The following is a 23,925-nucleotide window of genomic DNA, read 5'->3' as shown; positions in this document are numbered from 1 at the left end:
CCACTACTATTTCTACTGGGTGTTCCTCTCTTGAGATGCAAAGAACATAGTAGTTGGCAAGTAGCTGACAGTCTGGCAAGAGGCCAATAGCTGGAAGTATGGTATTGTGAGGATTATCTATTTGTTTGTAGGATGGCCAAACTCAGCAGGCAGGAGCCGAACACAACAGTGAGTTCTAAAAGCCCGGTGCTGGGGTGGGTTAGGCAGCAGGGAATCAGGAGCAGGTAGCTCTAAACAAAGGGGCCTCGTCTTCCTCGGTCCTTTGTTAGGATCATAGTGAGAGAGGCGTTTTGTCAGACAAATATTGGGTCCAGTTCACATCTCTCATTCAGGTCTTCCATCAAGTACATGTGACTCTGTGGGGTACAGACACTTTAGTGTGTCCTGAGCCAAGAAGGACTCTACTGTGAAGAGAAACTGTGGTTCTTACCCTGGGCTTCAGGATTTTATGTTCTTAGGTCTTCCCCAAACTGGCTGTGGCATTATCTGAACACAGAAAACACATTTACCTATCTGTATGTTTTCACTTCTTAATTTACCTCTTCTGTGTTTTGTTTTGTTTTTGTTAATCTCTGTTTATCTCAGTGCTAAAAATATTGCCACCCCTGCATTCTTAGAAACAGAAATCCGCTGTTAGCGCTCTTGGGAGTGAAAGTCATTTTCCTATACAGTGTCTTTGTCCCCTCTTCTTCCAGCCCTGACCTAGTGGGTCACCTTCAGGCCAGTGTGGGTGGTTTAGGTTCCAGGGCCATTTCTTTATGCAGTGACTCTCAGACTAGTGTGGACACATTTATGGAAGGGGTCGGCACCTGACCACAGCCGCTCCCAGCCTTTCCCATCAGACTGTTCCTAATAGCTCTGAGTAGCTTCCAACAAGATGCAACGTCAGGCTGTATCAAAAGGGGGTGTATTGACCCATGATCTCCTAGCCCAGGAAGAAGTCCAAAAAATAAGCATGATTTTGACTTAAAATTGGGTTAGGCATTGAGCTGGTATTGTATTAGTCATAATACAGACAATCACTGATTGATAGATAGGTTTTTATTTAAACTACATATACATTAAATATGTATTTTAAATATATAATTATATAATATAAATGTATACATATATATGTATATTTAGCAAGCTAGTCGTATAAAACTCAGAAAATAATTTCTCCTAGAGGTAATGTTCCAAGCAGTGGTTAAGTTTCCAGCTAGCGTACTATAGCATTGTTTCTGGAAAAACTGTTCTCCTGTTCAAGTGGAAACTTGACATAAGAGGACCATTTCTCTCTTGTTCTCCTTCCTGTAGTTTCAGAGACAGAAATTACTTCAGTTCACAACAAAAACAGTCTCATAAACAGTTCCACTTTCTGGAATGTGTTGTGTGCCATGATAGAGTGGTGCCTCAGTGTCCGTAGGGGCCCAGTCTAGGTCTGCCTTCCCAGTTGAGAGAAGGGGAGTCTTGTGACACCGCAGCTAAAGAATTAAGCTCCCTGGCTTTGTCAGCAGCAAGAAGGGAGCCCCTTGACTTGGGGTCAAGAAGGGGGCACCCTTCCCATCTCCTGCCACCATGGTAACCATCCGGGTGTCAGGAGCATTTTTCAGATCAGAGCCTGCTTGGGCAACCACCAGCACAGATGGAGTGTTAGAAAGTCCACTGTTAATGAGCTTTTCTTCCAGGCTTTTCCCCTTTTCCACAGTGTACAAGCAGGTCACCAGTTTCCACATTGACATTTCCCCTATCTTCTCTGCAGGTGAAAAGCATGGCCCAGTATGTACATAACATGGACAAACGGGACAATTTTCGGAGGACTCGTTTTTCCGACCGTTTCAAAGATGACATAACTACTATTGTTAATGTGGTCACCTCGGAGATTGCAGCCCTTTTAGTAAAACCTCAGAGGGTAACTGTGTCATTTTACTCTTTACTTTCTGAAATTTTTTACCTTGGGCATATGTTATTTTCATAATCAAAGAAAAATAAGCATCATCTTAAAACAGTAATTAAAATGTAACTAACATACTGCATGACAACTAAATGCAGTATGTTATACTGGACAGGACCCTGGGGTGGGGCTGGGGACTGCTAGCAAGAAATTACAATATGGAATTGCAATAGTTTAAATTATTGTATCAATGTAGCTACGAGAGATAATATTCTTATTCTTAGGAAATATACCCTGAAGTATTATGAGGTAAATGGGCATGATATTTGCAACCTACTCTCAAATGGTTCAGAAAAAAAATTGTATATGCAGAGAGAATGATAAAGCAAATGTAGCGAAATGTCGAGTATTGATGCATGTAGTTAAAGGAGTTCTTTTTACTATTATTGCACCTTTTCCTTAAGTATGAAATTATTTCAAAGTAGAAAGTAAAAAAATATGTAAAATGAAATAAAACAAAATTCTAAAATTTGAAGCAGAATTTAAAATTCTATAAAATTTGAAGCAGCAGTGATCATTATTAATAACTTTATCATTATGAAGAATTTGTATGCCACCATACAAATACTCAGGAGAAGTATTTGTATGGTAGCATACAAATACTACGGGTAGCATACTTCTCCTGTACTCAGGAGAAGAAATTTCCATTTGGTTATTTCTTATGGCAAACTTTGTGAGAGCGGCAATGGTGTCTCCATTTCGGCAGGCATGAAAAATGAGGCACAGTGAGGTTGATAAATTTTCCAAAAGTCACACAGCTAGCAGCAAAGTCAAGACTGAAGATTCCAAGCCCAGAATATTCAGTTTCTTAAGGAGCGGTCCATGTGGAAGTTGCTGAAAGCATGAGGACTTGCCACTCCGTGGTAACTGTGGAAACTACCAAGTCTCCATCCATGCCAGTGGCTGGTCAGCTTGGCCTGAATTTGCAAACTGTACATGATAATAAGAGGAAAATATTTTAAAATCATATTTTCAATAGTGTCAGAGCAAATTGATTTATAATTCTGAGAATAAAGGACATAAACATGAAAAAGTGAATCCCCAATTGCTCTGAAGTGCTGTGAAAATCCCTCATAAATATGAGCACTGAGAAGTAATACAAACAAAACCATGGCCTCAATTCATGCAAGAGTTTACCATGTATGACTCTGACCTCTCTTAGGCTGGGAATGCTGTCTAATTGGAGAAAAAAAAAATCCTTAAGTAAAAACTGGTTCTTTTTTCCTGATTAGATTTTCTGCAACAATCCTTACAAATTAAGAATCTATCTCATTGAAGATAGTGAATACATTTCAAGTTACTTTTTGCCAAAACAATAGTTACCAGAATTGAATAAATTATAGTAGAGCAATATAAAGAAATATAAGAAATATGAGAAACCAGAATGTGGGAAAATGTTCATAGTATAATGTTGAATGAATAAATTCAGGACCCTGTTGTAGATAGAGAATGAGCTCAATTATATACAAATAAATATGCACGTAGGAAAAAAAGCCTCGAAGGAAATGTATCTAAATATTAATAGTAGATAAGGAATTACTTCATTCAACACTCATGGCATCAGTTAAGTTCTAAATTATATTTACTATAGTTTTGCAGGGTTACCTGCTTTGCTCAGTATCTTCCAGAGGGACACTGGCTATGTTTTTAATAGGACCTACCTCTCCCAACTTTCCCATCAGAGACCTGGGAGTTTATGACCAGGGTTTACCACCAAATGATGTGGGTGTTTGTATGTTTGTTTTTAAGGAAATTGAACAGGCGGAAAAGGTCAACATCAGCCTGGCTTTCTTCTTGTATGACCTCCTCTCACTCATGGATCGTGGCTTTGTGTTTAACCTCATCAAACATTATTGCAACCAGGTGAGTGTTCTCTCAGACCCAGCCCTGTTGTTCTGGTTCCTTCCCTCTGATGTGATGCTCATTGCCATGGTATGCTCTTTTGTTCATTGCCAAGTTAGACAACTTGACTCTTGTACATTCTGGGTTTTGTGGTATTTTCTTCAGGTCATTTGTTTTGTGCCATGGATGTCTGTAGACACACTGGTTTGTGTGGATTTCTGAAGCATTTACCAACCCAGCACAGAAGAGCCAACAAGTTAATCTATGGGAATTGAAATTTGTTAGTGATATGAGCTGCTTTCTTCAATTTAACATTTAACAGAAATTACATGACTGTAGCATTCAGTCTTTGACCAGGTATAGAATTGAAAATATGAGGTCTCTTTTCTCATATCAGGGTAATTAATTAAATTGTAGTTGTGAAATTCTGACATTAAAGAACCCTGGTAAAATCAAAGAGACTGAATTTGACCTGGCACGAAGCAAATACTGTCCTCTGGTGTATCTGTAGAGGATTATTTCCAAGACCCCTCCCCAGCTCCCCCAAGGATACCAAAATTCATGGATCCTCAAGTCCCTTCTATAAAATAGCATAGTATTTGCAAATAATTTTCACACATCCTCCCACATACTTTAAATCATCTCTGGATTACTTATAATATCAAGTATAATATAAATGCTATATAACTAGTTGCCAGTACAAATTCAAGGTTTGCTTTTTGGAATTTTCTGGAATTTTTTTTTCTGAATATTTTTCAATCCTCAGTTGGTTGTACCCATGGATACAGAAACTGTGGATACAGAGGGCCGACCGTATTTTATAATCCAGGAGCATCTTATCAGTGCCCCAGATTTTTCAAATGGAATTCTTCTTTTGTTCTCTATCCTCCTCAAACTATCCCAACAATAGAAATGTAAGTAGCAGTTATTATTGCTGCTGCTCCTTTCCTTCCATATTCCTACTTTAGGACCACCACCACTGTCCTTGCCACTAACATCACTACCCGCCACCACTGTCTTCACTGCCACCAGTATCACCACCCACCACCTCCACCATCACCATCACTGTCACCACCCCTGGTTTCTTCCACCCCTGGACAAAGCACTGTGTTAAGCACTTTATAGAAATTGTATCATTTGATCCTTGCAAGGTGTCATTGTCAACATTTTGCAGATTATAAGACTGAAATTTAGAGGAGTTATGTAACTTCTCCAGGGAAGAAAGAGCCATGGCTACCTAACTCGAGGTACAGTAGGTTAATTACTCTGTACCTTAGATAAGTCATTAAATTTCTTATCTAAGAAATTAGTGACCTTAGATAAGTCATTACATTTCTATGGGTCTCATTTCCTCATCTGTAAAATAAAAGGATCTTGTCTCCCCACTAAAAAGACCATGACTATTCTAAAGAGACTCCTAATACGGAAGATGACTTATAAAAAGCGAATCCTAAAGAAACATCAGAAGTCCCAGAGCACCAACATCTTGTGCAGCCTGACCTCCTGACCCTGCATTGATCTTCTGTCCCTATCCCACCAGATTGGAGTGGTGGAGGAATGTGCCATTTCTCTTTGCCATCCCTCTCAGGTGTTTAGGATGGCAGGTCACTGGATGAATTGCAAATATAAATTAATATGTTTTTCAAAACTTGAAGTTGAATATATGGAAAGGAGATACTGGAACACCACTATAAGCCCAGGGTTAGCCTCTGTTAAAGAAAAAATTTATCCATGACACGTGGTAAACTGTAAGGCAGACTTTATTCAGGTCCATCGTGATAGGTGTAGGGACCACTGCACCACAGTTTTTCAGTAGGGGAGAGAGATTGTGTTCAACTCTGAATACAACAGGAAAAATGTCAATTTATAGCCAAGGAACAGGGTAGGAATAGTCAGTGGATGAAAAATTACTAAGAGGAAACATCAGGGGTAAACGAAGAATTCTGGCCAAACTAACCTAACAGGATTTTGCTGAAGGCAGGCCAGGTGATCATATACCACCTGGGGGATGGTGAGGGATGAGGAATTTGGTCAGATCTCAAGAGTGATCAGATATCAAGGGTGAGGGATTCTGGCTAAACTGACTTAGCAAGATCCTTGTGAAAACTGGGCCACCGAGGCTACTGCTTTGGGTCCTGACCTTTGCAAAGGATGTTTTGGGGACTGCACTTTACTCTTTCCTAAACATTGCTAAAATTATTTTTGAAATTTCTGTCTTCATGGAAGTTTCAAGGGACCTATGAAAGATGGCCACAATGTGGTCTTCTTTCAAATGCAAATATCTTGTGCTTTCATAGAAAATATAAACAGACCAATCACAAGCACTGAAATTGAAACTGTGATTAGAAATCTTCCAACAAACAAAAGCCCAGGACCAGATGGCTTCACAGGCAAATTCTATCAAACATTTAGAGAAGAACTAACATCCCTCCTTCTCAAACTCTTCCAAAATATAGCAGAGAGAGGAACACTCCCAAACTCATTCTACGAGGCCACCATCACCCTGATACCAAAACCAGACAGAGATGTCACAAAAAAGAAAACTACAGTCCAATATAACTGATGAACATAGATGCAAAAATCCTCAACAAAATTCTAGCAAACAGAATCCAGCAGCACATTAGAAGGATCATACACCATGATCAAGTGGGGTTTATCCCAGGAATGCAAGGATTCTTCACTATACGCAAATCAATCAATGTGATACACCATATTAACAAACTGAAGACTAAAAACCATATGATCATCTCAATAGAGGCAGAAAAAGCTTTCAACAAAATTCAACACCCATTTATGATAAAAACCCTCCAGACAGTAGGCATAGAGGGAACTTACCTCAACATAATAAAGGCCATATATGACAAGGCCATATATGACAAACCCACAGCCAACATCCTTCTCAATGGTGAAAAACTGAAACGATTTCCACTAAGATCAGGAATAAGACAAGGTTGCCCACTCTCACCACTATTATTTAACATAGTTTTGGAAGTTTTAGCTACAGCAATCAGAGAAGAAAAAGAAATAAAAGGAATCCAAATCGGAAAAGAAGTAGTAAAACTGTCACTGTTTGCAGATGACATGATATTATACATAGAGAATCCTTAAGATGCTACCAGAAAACTACAAGAGCTAATCAATGAATTTGGTAAAGTAGCAGGATAGAAAATTAATGCACAGAAGTCTCTTGCATTCCTATACACTAATGATGAAAAATCTGAAAGAGAAATTAAGGAAACATTCCCATTTACCATAGCAACAAAATGAATAAAATACCTAGGAATAAACCTACCTAAGGAGACAAAAGACCTGTATGCAGAAAACTATAAGACACTGATGAAAGAAATTATAGATGATACAAACAGATGGAGAGATATACCATGTTCTTGGATTGGAAGAATCAACATTGGGAAAATGACTATACTGCCCAAAGCAATCTACAGATTCAGTGCAATCCCTCTCAAACTACCAATGGCATTTTTCACAGAACTAGAACAAAAAATTTCACAATTTATATGGAAACACAAAAGACCCTGAATAGCCAAAGCAATCTTGAGAAAGAAAAACATAGCTGTGGGAATCAGGCTCTCTGACTTCAGACTATACTACAAAGCTACAGTAATCAAGACAGTATGGTACTGGCACAAAAACAGAAATATAGATCAATGGATAGAAACAGGATAGAAAGCCCAGAGATAAACCCATGCACATATGATCATGTTATCTTTGATAAAGGAGGCAAGAATATACAATGGAGAAAAGACAGCCTCTTCAATAAGTGGTGCTGGAAAAAGTGGAGAGCTACATGTAAAAGAATAAAATTAGAGCACTCTCTAACACCATACACAATAATAAACTCAAAATGGATTAAAGACCTAAATGTAAGACCAGACACTATAAAACTCTTAGAGGAAAGCATAGACAGAATACTCTATGACATAAATCACAGCAAGATCCTTTTTGACCCACCTCCTAGAGTAATGGAAATAAAAACAAAAATAAACAAATGGAACCTAATGAAAGTTAAAAGCTTTTGCACAGCAAGGGAAACCATAAGCAAGACGAAAAGACAACCCTCAGAATGGGAGAAAATATTTGCAAATGAAGCAACTGACAAAGGATTAATCTCCAAAATATACAAGCAGCTTATGCAGCTCAATATCAAAAAAACAAACAACCCAATCCAAAACTGGGCAGAAGACCTAAATAGACATTTCTCCAAAGAAGATATACAGAGTGCCAACAAACACATGAAAGGATGCTCAACATCACTAGTCATTAGAGAAATGCAAATCAAAACCACAATGAGGTATCACCTCACACCGGTCAGAATGGCCATCATCCAAAAATCTACAAACAATAAATGCTGGAGAGGGTGTGGAGAAAAGGGAACCCTCTTACACTGTTGGTGGGAATGTAAATTGATACAGCCACTATGGAGAACAGTATGGAGGTTCCTTAAAAAACTGAAAGTAGAACTACCATACGACCCAGCAATCCCACTACTGGCAATATACCCTGAGAAAACCATAGTTCAAAAAGATACATGTACCACAATGTTCATTGCAGCTCTGTTTACAATAGCCAGGACATGGAAGCAACCTAAGTGTCCATCAATAGATGAATGGATAAAGAAGATGTGGCACATATATACAATGGGATATTACTCAGCCATAAAAAGAAACGAAATTGAGTTATTTGTAGTGAGGTGGATGGACCTAGAGACTGTCATACAGAGTGAAGTAAGTCAGAAAGAAAAAAACAAATACCGTATACTAACACATATATATGGAATCGAAAAAAAAAAGGGTTCTGAAGAACCTAGGGTCAGGACAGAATAAAGACACAGATGTAGAGAATGGACTTGAGGACACAGGGAGAGGGAAGGGTAAGCTGGGACAAAGTGAGAGAGTGGCATGGACATATATCCACTACCAAATGGAAAACAGATAGCTAGTGGGAAGCAGCCACATAGCACAGGGAGATCAGCTCAGTGCTTTGTGTCCACCTAGAAGGGTGGGATAGGGAGGGTGAGAGGGAGACACAAGAGGAAGGAGACATGGGGATGTATGTATATGTATAGCTGATTCACTTTGTAATACAGCAGAAACTAACACACCATTGTAAAGCAATTATACTCCAATAAAGATGTTAAAAAAAAAGAATAATTTAAATAAAACATCTAAAACAGGCTTATTCAAATGTTAAAAAATCTTGTGCTTTCAAATTCTATTAGCTGGCTTGACCCAACAACTTTGTGAGTGGCCATTAAGTGATGGGCATAAGACAGAGTTCTAATCAGTTCAATTTGCTGGTGTCCCCATTGGTCCAAAATCAGCCAGTAATGCACATTGACAAGAGTACGGGTTCTGGTAAATGTTTTTACACAGAAGTCATATATTCTGTTTATTCTATAATACATAATGGTGTTCATTTGTTTCCAGTAACTGTCTAACTACAGATTCTATAGGCAAAATGCCGTAACACAATGGCTTTTCCTAAAATGGCTGAAAATATGTGCTCATTTAAATTGTATAGTTTATAAAACTGCTCTTAAAGTGCATGAAGAGGAAGCATGGGCATGTGTAAGGATGAGATGCTTGGTTTCCTGTGCTGCGGCAGCAGAGTATTTATAATGATATATTGAGAGGTAGAAGGTCCATCAAGACCCTCCTTTCTTTACTTTGCCTTAAGAGAAGCTGTCTCTGAGTCACAGCCCATAGAGTCTCGGTCCTTCAGTTGTCAACCTACCTGAGGGAAGCAAGAGATCTCTTCCAGACTGTCACCTTTGCCAGCTTTTCATTGCTTATTTCAGGGTTGGTTTGTTTAAGGCAAGATTTTTCCTGGAACCTCTTCCAGCTTTCTCTTTCTTTCTCCTCCACTTCCTCCTCTCCCACTCTGGGGCAAACTCCTTGGCTGTTATGCAGGGACTACATACTTTTCTAAGTAATTTGATGCCTTCATCTAGGGAACTGGTTTGAGAACTTCCCAGGGGGACCTTTAATTAGAAACCACAAAAGAACACTTGTGGCATTGAAGTCATCCAGTCCTATTCCATTAGCTTTGTGTGGGCCCATGTAGGGTCAACTGCTTTCATTTAGTTTCTCAGACACAGTGGGATTTTTGTGAAATTATATTGTGTTACACTGAAGACATACCTCCAGATTATTTTTAACACAGGCTTGCCATGGTATTAGAGATTTGACAAGGGTGGGAATCGCATCCTCATTTCAGACAGCTGTTAGACTAGAATCATTAAAGGGAACAGTAATGGATGAAAATTTACTGGGCCTCCCGGTAATGCAGACTTTGCCATCTGTTGCCCTGTCCCATTCGTTTTTATTCGATTGATTGCCTTAATCTGGGGAGAAAGGATATTTTTGTGTCTGTCAACCTCAACCCCATTCACCTTAAACACCTCTTCTCTTCTCATTTTTCTTCCCAGCTGTCAGCCAAGCTCAACAACCTTCCAACGCTCATTTCCATGAGGCTAGAGTTCCTGAGAATTCTCTGCAGCCACGAACATTACCTCAATCTGAACCTCTTCTTTATGAATACTGATACTGCCCCAGCGTCTCCCTGCCCCTCCATATCTTCCCAGGTAATCGGCTAACTGAAAAAATTGTTTAAGCTATTTCATTGAAATAGCTTAGCTTAGTCATTTATTCCTGTAAAGATTGGTCTTCTCAATTAGAAGAAAAATTGAGCTATTCAAGCCAGATCAGTTGATCCAGATACACACAAGTATGCTACCCATAATTGTGCCATCTAAGTAATCATTTACAAGCTACGTGATTGTTTTCTTCCTAGGTCCAAGGATCCCTGCTGAGGCCAAGTAGAGCAAGGAATCCATATGCACTATGAAAAATGTGTAATTCATAGAAAAGTCACAGATCTTCCTTTGTCTGACAATCATCTTTCCACTCTAGCTTGACAGTCTCCTTTGCTCACTTCCCTTTTCCTAAACCTCAACACCATAAAATTTAAGAAATGGCAGCTTCCTTTATATTGATTCCCAAATGATCTAGTAGTGGTTTTTAACATGGATATTATATCTTTGAACGATCCTAGAACTTTCTGCTGATTCTGCTTTAGAATGGAATTCAGCACAGGATGATTCCACCTTGAATCATATTCCAGATAATTTAGCTCTTGAAACACTAAAAAGATCTCATTGTAAACTAATCAAATGTTCTGTTTTATAGAGAGTGTATTTCTAACAAGTCTTTTTCTTCATCAGCCCAGAAGAGTAACACTTGTATTAAAATTTAGAGATGAGGCTTTGACTGACATGGCCTATCTTTTTTTGTAGAACAATATTTTGCAGGTTAAGTTTGGTGGGCCCCAGATTCTACAGGATGTTAAGAGGTATTATGCGAATACAGAATTCCAAAGACAAATCCATTTTGAAAACCCTGTGTTAACAGGTTTCTTTGCTGTAGGCCATCCAAGAGTCTCTTAACTTGTTCATATAAATTATAAATGCCTATGGGGTGGGAGAGGAAATGGGAGGCTGTGTATGATAAGCAGTGATTCCCAATATGACTGGACTCTGGAAATCTTTTTTTTTTTTCCTCCATCGATGATTCGGGGGACTAGTGTCCTCTAGAAAAACTTTAAAGAAATGCTGTTTAATAGTCACATTCCATTTATAGGGAACAAATCAGAGTAGCTCAGAGCAGCAGGCAAGATTTCTTCTTCTTAGGTTTTCTTTCTGATGCATATTCCTTGAATACTAGCCCAAAGGAGAAGGCTTGTCTTAATAATTTTTTTTAAACTCTTAGCCATTCATGCCAAATGTGCACTGCATGACCATCTTCCTGTGAATTGGGAAAGAGCTGACTGACAAGCAGCTGTTGCAGACGTGCCAGCTCTGCCCTGGGTCCTCTCCCACATTCCCCTTCTGACTGCCCCAGCCTCGCCAAACTGGAAAGGCTTTCCAGAGACATTTTGGATTCTCCTAGTGACATATAAAGTATGCCCCCAAGATAAGAACACAGGAATTGCCCAGCACTGGTCAATCTGACACTTCCCTGCCTGACGCTGCTTCTGGTTTCCAGGCCAGCAAAATTCAGACAATGTATATAAGCCATATTCAGAAGTGTAACAGGAGCCTTAAATAAAGGTGGCAGTTTGTTACAGAGGAATCACCTGCTCACAGCCATAGCATTGGATAGAGTCCCCATTTCCCTGTCCAAATGTGATCCTAGGATTTTAATCCTCTTTGCTGGGAAAGCAGAGTGAACGCTCTAAGTCTCAGTTTCTTCATCTGTCACATGGGGACACAAGCGGTACCTGCTTCACTGCATCGTGCCTACAGAGCCTGGCCATAGCATGTGCTCAATAAATACTAGCCATCATGATTTTAATTCCAGTTCTTGTCACTCATAGAACTGCTCCTTGCATTTCTATAGAACTCCAGCTCCTGCTCCAGTTTCCAGGACCAGAAGATTGCCAGCATGTTTGATCTGACACCAGAGTACCGCCAGCAGCACTTCCTCACTGGGCTTCTCTTTACCGAGCTGGCCGCCGCCCTGGATGCCGAAGGGGAAGGGTATGTTTCAGACATTTATAATGGAACACAAAGAAAAAAAAAAAGGTGCTCCTTACTAAAGTTTGCAGTTCAGCCTCTCTTGCTTGGCGAAAATCTCTGCCATTGACCAGTTCCAAAGAGTAGAAGCAGCCACGTTTAGAGAAAATGCTGCTATAGGAATGTGGAAAGGCATGGCGTAGGGAGAGAAACCATAAAATAGCTCTTTTCAACCTCCTATTCTCTGAGAGGAAGTTTCCAATTCTACTAGGTTTCCCAGGGATGCTTGATTCGTGAGCTCCGTAGAAACAGGAGAACTATTTTTAGTGCATGCCTTGGGTGAGGTGTGCACACAGAGGCAGCAGCTAGGTGCCATTTGGATCCGTGCTGACAAAGGAAGTGGCCACTGATGAGAAGGTAGTTGCCCGTGTCCAGATTAGGTTTCTTGCAAAAAGACCTTCCCAGTCTAAGAGAGAGGCCACAGGCCCAGGGCTTACACATTCTTTCACTGCTTATAAGCCTGATCACCTATAGGCACGTGGCAATATCTGGACTTGAAGTCAATGAACTGGGACTTCCGTTCTTTCCTTCTTTTCCTCTGCTCCGTAAGCCCAAAGGATCAGACCTGACTGGACAGAAGCAGACAATGCCTTCCACAATACTACACGTTCCATTCAGCAATTACTGAATGCCTACCATGGGGCAGACATAGTTGAGTGTTGGAATATATCAGAGATATTTCAATGCACAAAACAGACAAAATCCCCTGCCCCCAGAGAGCTCACCATTCAGGGGCTCAAATCCAAGGAGCCTTAGGATTGGAAAGTAATTTAGGTTCAGGCCTTTTGGTGTTCACATGAGGCCCACAGAATTGAAGGAACTTGCCAAAAGCTACATAGCAGAGCCAAGTCTAGAGCCATGGTCTTGAGAGTCCCTCCTCAGGGCCCACCCTCCTATACCACATCATCTCCCTGCCTGGGAACCTACTCCTACAATGCCTACATTCTTCCCTCCTCTGCTAAAGAACTTTCTGGAATAGAGTATGCTGACTAATGGCAGCATGGCTGTATGTTATAGATTCTTGTCTAATTGGAAATTCTCAAGTTCTCTCGAAGTGCTTATAATTTTATGACAAAAACAGGACATCCTTGTATGAAACAATTGCAGGAGCACAAGATTGTGTAACTTCAGTAACAAATGTGTCCTAACCGCTTTGCTCATACTGATACTGCCTAAGTGAATGTAGGTCTCTGTCGCCCAGCAGGTCATTGAGGAAAGTCTGATGTTCTTAGCTCTGGATTCTGCCTCCTTCCAGAAATTCAGGTGCCAAGTGTATCCTTAGAGAGCTTCATTTTCCAAGGCTTCAATTGCGTCGTCTTCTCTCAACCCTAACTAAACTCCTCTCAATTTTCTCAGTAGAACTTTCTACTCTGTAGCTAACATAAATTTCCACAGCAACACAAAGTGCCCTGACAAATATGCTGAAAGGTGCTGAGAAGGAGGATTATGCACAAAGAAAATTGCCTTCATACACACACACACACACACACACACACACACACACACACGCTTTGTCTTAATTGTCCTTTAATAGCACGGACTTACGTGATTTCTAAAAGTACTCTTCAGTATTTTCATAAACGGTAGTTTCTATTTTCCATTTCTCTTCTAGTGAAATGTCTAGGGAAACAGCCTTTACATCTGTTTTGATTCCTCCTAAAATTGTTGCTGTTATTTTAAATACTAGCAACAGAGTAGAGTATGTTCAGAAGCCATGATGTGATTATATTCAATCAGGTAGCTACATTCTTCACACATGTACACACACACACACACACACACACAAATACACACAAGGTACCTTTTCTACCCCCCAGAGGAAACTAATTAAGAGTGTCACTCCTTTGGCAACACAGTAATCCCTGATTGCGGCATTGTCAGTTACTCTCCTGGAGAGTCATTAAAAATACCATCACGGACTTTACCATGTGGGCAAAAATCTCAGAAACATCTTATCCTTTGACAATATTTCCTTTTGATCAGCACTTCCTTTTGCTGCCATTGTAATTAGTAGACTCACCAACACCTGCCCATATGAGGCGCAAGACCAGTGGGACACATCTCAATACCTGAACTCCTGAAAAGGAGCCACAGGTCTAGTTTCTAATGGATCTCTCTGGAACCCCCCTTACCTGGGGTATCCACAAACATCCACATATCATTAAATCCGTAGTGGTTTTCAAGAATGTGGAAATTATCTAGCATCTTTGTGTTATGCTACCAAATGTTTAAAGAATTAATTCCAATCCTTCACACACTCTTCCAAAAAAATAGAAGAGGAGAGAACACATCCCAGCTCATCCTATAAAACCAACGATACCCTGATGGCAAAAGCAGACAAAGACATCAAGAGAGAACTGCAGACAAATATGAATATTGATATAAATATCCTCAAAAAATACTGGCAGACTGCACCCAACAACATATAAAAAGGATTGTACACCATGGCTAGGTAGGATTTATCCAAGGAATGCAAGATTGGTTTAGCATCTGAAAATCAGTTGATGCAATACATTATATGAAGAGAATAAAGGATAAAACCCACTCAGTCATCTCAACAGGTGAATAAATACTGAGTGAAGTAAGTCAGACAGAGAAAGAGAAATATCGTATGATATCGCTTATATGCAAAATCTAAAAAGAAACGATACAAATGAAATTATTTACAAAACAGAAACAGACTCCCAGACTTAGAGAACCAACTTGTGGTTACTAGGGGGGAAGGGTGGGGGGAAGGGATAGCTGGGGAGTTTGGGATTGACATGTACACACTGCTATATTTAAAATGGATAACCAACAAGGACCTACTATATATATAGCACAGGGAACTCTGCTCAATATTATGTAACAACCTAAATGGGAAAATAATTTGAAAAAGAATAGATATATGTATAACTGAATCACTTTGCTCTACACCTGAAACTATCACAACATTGTTAATCAACTATACTCCAATATAAAATAAAAAGTTTGAAAAAAAAGCATTTGACAAAATCCATTAACTCTTCCTGAAAAAAGACACTTCACATACCCTTTAGGAATATATGAGAATTTCCCCAACCTGATAAAGGCATCTGTGAAAAACCCACAGCTAACATCATACTTATTGGTGAAAAACTGAATACTTTCCTTCTAAGGTCAGGAGCAAGACAAGAATGTCCACTCTTGCTTCTTCTATTCAACATTGTACTGGAAGTTCTACTCAGAGAAGTTAGACAAAAAAATGAAATAAAAGGCATCCATATCAGAAAGGAAGAAGTAAAGCTATCTCTATTCACAGATGACATGATTTGTTTATAGAAAATCCTAAAGAACCCACTAAAAGAACTATTAAAGGTAATAAGCAACTCACGGACTTAGAGAATGAACTTATGGTTACTGGGAGGAAGGGTGGGAGGGAGGGATAGACTGGGAGTTTGGGATTGATGTGTACATACTGCTATATTTAAAATAACCAACAAGGACCTACTGTTAAAAAAAAAAAAGGTAATAAGTGAGTTCAGCAAGGTTGCAGGGTATAAGATCAATATACAAAAACTAACTATTTCTATACCCCTGAAATGAACAATATGAAATTCAAAAAAAAACATTCCACTTAAAGTAGCATCAAAAGAGTAAAATTCTTAGGAATAAATTTAACAAAAGAAGTACAAGACTTGTACACTGAAAACTACAAAACACTTTAGAAAGAAATAGAGAGATCTAAATAAATTGAGAGGCATGACGTATTCATGGATCAGAAAATTTAATATTGTTAAGATGGCAATACTCCCTAAATTGATCTACAAATTCAGTGCAATTCCTCTCAACATTCCAGCTGGCCCTTACAGAAATTGACAGGCTGATACTAAAATTCATGTGGAAATTCGAGGGACTCCAATATAGCCAAAACAATCCTGCAAAAGAAGAACAAAATTGGAGGACTCACATGTCCCAATTTCAAAACTTACTACAAAGCAAAAGTAGTCAAGACTGTGTGGTTATGACATAAAGATAGATCTATGTAAATTAATGAAATTGAATTGAGTCTATAAATGAATCCTTACATTTATAGTCAACTGATTGTTTAACAAGAGTGCGAAAAAAATCAATGGCGAAAAAATAGTGTTTTCAACAAATGGTGCTGGGAAAACTGGATATCCACATCCAAAAGAATGAAGTTGGACCCCTATCTCACACCATATACAAAAGTTAACTCAAAATAGATGAAAGACCGAATTGTAAGTGTTAAAACTATAAAACTCTTAGGTGAAATCTTAAGGGTAATCTTCATGAAATTTGATTAGGCAGTAGTCTCTTAGATCTGACATAAAAAATACACCCAGCAAAAGAGATAAGTTAGACTTCATTAAAATGGAAACTTCTTTGCTTTATAGGACATCATTAAGAAAGTGAAAAGACTCCAAACAGAATGGGAGAAAATATTTGCAAATCATAGATCTAATAAGGGATTTGTATCTAAAATATATTTTTTAAATCTTACAACTCAATAATAAAAGAACAAATAACTCAGTTTTTTAAAGGGCAAAGGATCAGAATAGACATTTCTCCAATGAAGCTATGACCAATAAGTACATGAAAAGGTTTTCAACATAATTAGCCATCAGGGAAATGTATATCAAAACTAGTTAAATACCCCTTCTGTCTTAGCTCCTTTAGGCTGCTATAACAAAAATATCATAGAATAGGTGGCTTATAAACCACAGAAATTTATTTCTCACAGTTCTGGAGGCTGGGAAGTTCAAGATCAAGGAGCTGGCAGATTCAGTGTCTTGTGAGGACCCACTCCCTAGTTCACAGATGGCCATCTTGCTGTGTCACCCCCATGGCAGAAGGGGGCAAGGGAGCTCTCTGGGGTCTCTTTTATAAAGGCAGTAATCTCATTCATGAGGGCTCTGCTGTCATGACCTAAAGCCCTCCCAAAGGCCCCACCTCCAGATACCATCACATTAGGAATTAGGTTTCAACATATGAATTTGGGAGGCAGGTCACAAACATTCAGTTCCTAGCACCTTCATACCCACTAGGGTGGCTGTAATACAAAAGATAGATAATAACAAGTGTTGGCAAAGAGAAAATAGAACCTTCATATACTGCTAGTGGGAACGTAAAGTGATGTAGCCACTGTTGAGAGCAGTTTGGTGGTTCCTCTAAAGGTTAAATATAGAGTTACCAGATGATCCAGTAATTCCACCCTCAGGTAGATACCCAAGAGAAATAAAAAACCTATAACCACACAAAAACTTATACACAAATATTCATAGCAGCGTTCATAATTCATAATAGCCAAAAAATAGAAACAACCCAAATGTCCATCAATTGATGAATGAATAAATAAAATGTGATCTGACTATGCAATGGAATATTATTCAACAATAAAAAGGAATGAAGTACTGATTCTACAACATGATGAACTTTAAACATCATGCTAACAGCAGAGCCAGGACTAGAACACAGGCAGTTTGTCTCTGGATTCTGTATGCCTCTACCCTACTTTGCTTGGTTTTCACGTCGTCACCCCATTGTTTAGGAGCATTCTGGTCAACCTCGCTTCACTATAACCTTTGGCTTTTTGTGTGGTGCCAACAGGATCAGCAAAGTGCAAAGGAAAGCTGTCAGTGCCATCCACAGCCTGCTCAGTTCTCACGACCTGGACCCGCGTTGTGTCAAACCAGAGGTGAAGGTCAAAGTTGCTGCCCTCTACCTGCCTTTGGTTGGTATCATTTTGGATGCTTTGCCTCAGCTCTGTGACTTTACAGGTAACAATGCCTTCTGTTTCCTTCTTTAGATTGATGGGAGGTCTTGCCAAATGCCCCACTAAAATGAGGTTTCTGTTACTAGCTCCAGTGCTGATATGTTTGTGTGAGCAATTCCCAACACCGGAGCTCTCCAGACTTTTTTAACATAGGCCCCAATAAGTGTATTTTTTTTTAAGGCACATAGCCCTGTATATGTTTTTCATTTAGAAATTGTTTGTTTATTCATTCACTCATTGGTCTGCTGGTATATGATGAACATTATAGACCATACACCACAAAGGATAAGATAATAACAGAAATATTTCTTTTGGAGATCCGTGCTCTAATGCCTTGAAATAAAGTTGTTCCTTTTTTTTTTTCTTTTATGAGCTTTTAAGGAAAGAAGCAGACTCGAATGAGTCTAAACACTTGTACCATGCAAAAAAAAAAAAAAAAAAGGCATGGTGTCTGACACTATTAGGAGATTCTGCCACGGTAGAGAAATTTTGCCTTTGACACTAAGAGGCTCATTCTAAGGTTGAAAGTCAGTATCTCCCACTTGGCCACAAGAGGAAAGGATAGATTGTCTGAAAGGCCTTTGCGTACCTCCCGAGTTTATTTGCATGTTACTGTGTGGATTAGGGAATGTAGACAAACAAAACTACCCTCTCCCAAAAAAGAGCATCTTACCTGAGACCTGAGAAAGACAAGCCCATCTGCCTACCCTCCCCACAACACACACTCACACACACACAATTCTCACCACTTCAGAGTGGTTCTTGCTTTTTCCTCAGCAAAGGGAAGTTCTTAAAAATTACCTTGCTTGTTCTCTCAACTGAGGAAGGATCCCAAGGAATGCTTATTGAGCCCAGCATCCTTGGAAGCAATCATGCTCGGAATCTTAGAACCATCCATGTTTTCTTGCTTCCTCCAAATGCGAAGTGTCCTATGTGACTAAATTATTTCTAAAATCCTTGTGGTGGCAATTCTTTAGCTCATAAAATGAGAGAAAAAATGGGCAGGGAAATTACAGAAGCAAGCTTGGCACACGAGATGAACCGTTTGCAGGGTGAGGTGCGTGGAGCTTCCTGTAGCAGTGCCTGACTGAAGGGCAAACGGAGAGCAGAGTTGTCTTCAAGATTTAAAGATGCAATTCAGAGCATGGCAGGTGACTTGCAGACCATTTCTAGGATTTTGCCTGGACGTTTCAAGAAAGTTTCACTTGAAGACCTGTGATTTGTTTGTTCCCAAAGCAGGGAATCACATTAGCATGCATTATCCTAAGCTTCCTTGTTGATTAGAATTTTCCAAATCAGTGACTTGGGATCAAAACTTTTCAGCACTTGGTCTTTGAGCCTTTTAAGTCTCAATGGTTTCTTTACGTATGCACTGAACTTTATAGTCATGATGTAGCTGACAAGTGGGAAAACAGTGTAAGTATTCTATTATTATAGGTAATATAGTGCATCTGTTACATATGGAATCTTTCGATTGATAAACTAATAAGAATATAGTATATTTTTTTAAAAAGATACAACTGAATTCAAATTCCAGCCTATTTATTACTATATATGACCTTTGGAAAGTTCCTCAGCCTTTTAATGCCTTCCCTTCCATTCCTCGGTTGTAAAATGTGATAACAATGCCTATATCTTAGGGTTGTGATAAAGATGAAATGAGAGAACTTCTATAAAAGCATTTTGGCAGCAAATGTTTCTATCCTCTCCTCTCCTTGTCTTGTAACCATGACCCTATGCACATTTAGGGGAAATGAGAACATATCCTCAAATTAATCCTGATAAAGTTATCAGGTCTTGAATAATTGCCACATGCTCTTCATTTCACCATTTGTTTAAAAACTCAACTGACTTAAAAACAATAGTGAATTATTATTTTTAAAACTTGAGTTCTGTTTTTATAAGTTTGGCAGGTGAAAATACTGTTGACACTGTAGTTTTTATGAAAAATTGAAAGTCAAAATACTATAATGTTGACAGGTCTAATAAAATTACAAGTTTTTAATGGATCAGTCATACATGTTTTAACACACTTTTCTCAGAACTGCTAAACAAATATTAATACTTTCTGTGTGTATGATTCATAATGGTCTTAAAACCAGCCTTTTAAATGGTGGGTCCTTATTTTGTTTGCATACATCTAGACCTATGTATAAATATAGATACATCTATATTACATGGATACATTAAATTAACATTTATTTCAAACATTCAATATTTAATAAATTATTGCTGAATTTGTGATAATAGCTTGTTATTCTATAAGGTACTTGTTTAATTCTGTAATTATAGGTTCCTTTCTATTTGGTCATTATTTGAAATATATGAATGAAGTAAAAATATCATATTATAGAAAAGTGTTATGAAAGCTTTGAATTTTTTTTTCACAGTTTGAAAAATTAACTTCTAGCCTAATCTTGTGCTGGACATTTTGTCTCTTTTATTAGACTGCCTACTTTTTCCTATAGATGATAAACAGGAATAAATAGATGATAAATAGATGCTATTTTCCTATAGCAGATAAATAATGCTAAATTTCAGGTTTAAAATTACTGTGCTGACATTAGTAACTAAGTATCAGTCACACATGGGGCAGTGGGTAGGGAACATAGGGTAATACCATCTTTGGCTTGATGGCAAGAAAGATTTTTTTAAGACTTTATTTTTTAGAGCAGTTTTGGGTTTATAGCAAAATTGAGAGGAAGGTACAGAGGTTTCCCATACACCCCCTGTACCCACACATGCATAGCCTCCCCCATTATCAGCATCCCCCACCAGGGGGGTGCATTTGTTACAATAGATAAACCTACATTGAGACATCATAATCACCCAAAATTCATAATTTACATTAGGTTTCACTCTTGGTGTACATTCTAGGGGTTTGGACAAATGTATAGTGATACGTATCCAGCATTGTAGTATCATACAAATTAGTTTCTCTGCCCTAAAATTCTTCTGTGCTCTGCCTATTCATCCCTCCCTTCCCCCAACCCCTGGCAACCACTGAACTTTTTACTGTCTCCATAGTTTTGCCTTTTCCAGAAAGTCGTGTAATTGGAATCACACAGTATGTAGCCTTTTCGGATGGGCTTCTTTCACTTATTAATATGTGTTTAAGTTTCCTCCTCACCTTTTCATGGCTTAATAGCTCATTTCTTTTTAGCACATTGTCTGGATGTGCCACAGTTTATTTATCCATTCACCTACTGAAGGACATCTTGGTTGCTTCCAAGTTGTGGCAATTATGAATAAAGCTGCTATAAGCATCCATGTGCAGATTTTTGTGTGAACATAAGTTTTCAACTCCTTTGGGTAAATACCAAGGAACATGATTGCTGGATCGTATGGTAAGACCAATAGTATTTTAATTGCAGCTGCAGATGCCCGCAGTGGAAAAAATCGCACCAATGGCTCAGATGAAGAACAAGAAGGGACCAGTGCAATTAACCAGAATGTGGCACTAGCCATAGCTGGGAATTTTAATTTGAAGACAAGTGGAACAATGCTGTCTTCCCTGGTATGTTGGTGCACATTTCTCCTGTTTATTTTTCATTTTGTGTCTTTTCCTATCCTTTAATGGGCTTGTTCCTAAATTCACCTACCAGAACCCAGCATAGAGCAGGCAGTGAGATTTCTGCCTCATTGCTTGATGCCAGAAGGAATCACTGTGAGGCTAGCAGTTGAGAAGGGAAATGGCACAGTTGAGGCAGCACACAGTCATGCAGGGTTCTGGCAACAGCAAGAGACTCACAGATCAAATTCAGGCAGTTTCAATGGTGCTAAGTTCAAGGCTCAGAAGACCAAGAAAGGTGAACTTGGAAAATCTGAGATATTGCAAAGGAGATCAAACCAAGGCTCCCTCAGGTGGGAGGCTGGCACTGTGTTTATTCTATGTGTATATTATTCATTCTGTGTCTGCCTTAAAAAGAAGATTGAAGGAGGCCGGTCGCTTGGTAGGGTGTGTCTTAAGCTTCTTCAGCTTTTCTAGGTCCCCAAGAGAGCCTAAGCACAGTTGTTTGGCTCTGTCCTTTTGCACAGACACTATGGGCTTGAAGAGGGGCTCCTACAGGAATACAACCTCTGATTCACTTGAGGTGGGATCTACCTCTGTTCCTTGCTGAGCTCTGACAATCCTTTTGTCAAGACAGCGCTGCATCCTCCAGCTTAATTTAACTTTGCATTTCAGTGTAGGGTTCATATCTGCAGAGAACTCAGCTCAGTTCTTTCCTAGGAAGGCAGCCTCTCAACCTAATTCTGCTTTGCTGGGTGACTTTCTTCTCTTCCCTCCAGCACTTCCCCATTCCCCACACACCCCCATGAGAGTTGAAGGGCAGGAGGTAAAAAAAGAGAAAAGAAACACTGGAGAGTTGACATCAGTCATCCTACAGTTGAATAAATATGGTGTGCTTTATGAGCTCTTCCACCTTCCTAACTTCTTACCAAAGTTAGCTGCCTGAGGTGGTGTGTGCCTTTTACATTGTTGTTTTTCTCCAACAGAGAAACTCAAAAGCCCAAGAACCTTCCCCTCTTAGAAGGTATTTCCTATGAAGTTATAATATTGTGTGTATATTCAATACATCTAAAGATTTCACTTCTTCTTGTAGCCATACTCAGAAAAACTAAAGTTAAAGTAATTTCGTAAGCCCTGTCATTCCCATCCAGACCTACCATTCCCCTCACGTATGAACTAATACCTCACTGCAGCTTCACCACTACATTCCGTTGGATGTTAGCTATGCCACATGAATCACATATTGTCCTTTGTGTTGATTGGATGAGGGACAGAAAGTGTGCTCAGCACTCTGAAATGAACACTGCAGCCAAAGTATGAAAGCAAACAGCCTGAGCCCCTACACCTCCCCCCCAGGAGAGCATAAATTGTGGTTAAAGTCCCATTACAGAGGCCTCCACTGAATTATGCACTTGATTAATTTGCTGAGCAGTTCACGACCCTTATACTTTGGACTCTGACAAAGAAGCTAAATCTTGAACAGTTAGGGTATTTCGGGAAACCAGCCAGGGTAGTTCTCTGCTATAAGTCCAACCCTGCTGTCGCCAGCTTGAAGGAGAAATATAATACTTGAAGATCTCACAGCTGGGAAGGCCCTGTGTATCACTGAGATTGGGTTGGGGGAGGGCATGGTCAAGGTCCAGGGCGGACCACCAGACCACACTGCTCCTGAAACAGAGGGTGCCCTGGCTGAAAGCCTGGTTAGAATACTGCCCCGGGCCAGCCCCTCTGCAAAGCAGCCCAGCTCAAAAGAACGCGGCCTCCCCAGCTGGAGGAAGGCAGAGTTCCCGGAAACATCCCCGTCAAGGAAAAATACAGTTACTGTGTCTTAGGAAATAGCATCCCTTTCAATGTGTCTGCTGCTCAGCCTCTTGTCCTATGTCGATCTCCCAATCTGCCTGCTTCCAGCCCTACAAGCAGTACAACATGCTGAATGCCGATACGACCCGAAACCTCATGATTTGCTTCCTCTGGATCATGAAAAATGCTGATCAGAGCCTCCTTAGGAAGTGGATTGCTGACCTGCCATCAATGCAACTAAACAGGATTTTAGATGTCCTTTTCATCTGTGTCTCATGTTTTGAATACAAGGTATCATTCAAGTTCTATCCTGTCTTGTCACTTTTCCCCTCTGTTTGGGCAATGGGGGCATCCTTAACTTTGTCTTATTTCTGTATTAAAGTCCATAGCCTATTTGTATATCCATAACCTATCTAGCTATGATAATTCCTCCGGCAAAGGATCTCTGCCTTCTGCAGAGAGAACCTCATTCCCGTTAACAGGATTTCAGCCTT

At 39.4% G+C, this 23,925-nt stretch overlaps 1 protein-coding gene across 2 annotated transcripts in view; it reads left to right on the top strand.

Annotated features, from left to right (window-relative positions):
• The window catches only part of DOCK8 (dedicator of cytokinesis 8), a 222,933-nt gene that overhangs the window by 158,468 nt on the left and 40,540 nt on the right, over positions 1 to 23,925 (top strand). For both annotated transcript variants that reach the window (XM_059924847.1, XM_059924848.1), the window contains exons 25-31: positions 1,742 to 1,891; positions 3,683 to 3,796; positions 10,221 to 10,376; positions 12,190 to 12,329; positions 17,955 to 18,124; positions 21,495 to 21,637; positions 23,540 to 23,722. In XM_059924847.1, the coding sequence (XP_059780830.1) occupies positions 1,742 to 1,891; positions 3,683 to 3,796; positions 10,221 to 10,376; positions 12,190 to 12,329; positions 17,955 to 18,124; positions 21,495 to 21,637; positions 23,540 to 23,722 (1,056 nt within the window). The remainder of the gene's footprint in view (positions 1 to 1,741; positions 1,892 to 3,682; positions 3,797 to 10,220; positions 10,377 to 12,189; positions 12,330 to 17,954; positions 18,125 to 21,494; positions 21,638 to 23,539; positions 23,723 to 23,925) is intronic.

Source organism: Balaenoptera ricei, chromosome 6 (genome assembly GCF_028023285.1).
Source record: "Balaenoptera ricei isolate mBalRic1 chromosome 6, mBalRic1.hap2, whole genome shotgun sequence".
Classification (NCBI taxonomy): domain Eukaryota; kingdom Metazoa; phylum Chordata; class Mammalia; order Artiodactyla; family Balaenopteridae; genus Balaenoptera; species Balaenoptera ricei.
The sequence above is the reverse complement of the archived record's forward strand: the minus strand, read 5'-3'. Positions and strand labels throughout refer to the sequence as shown.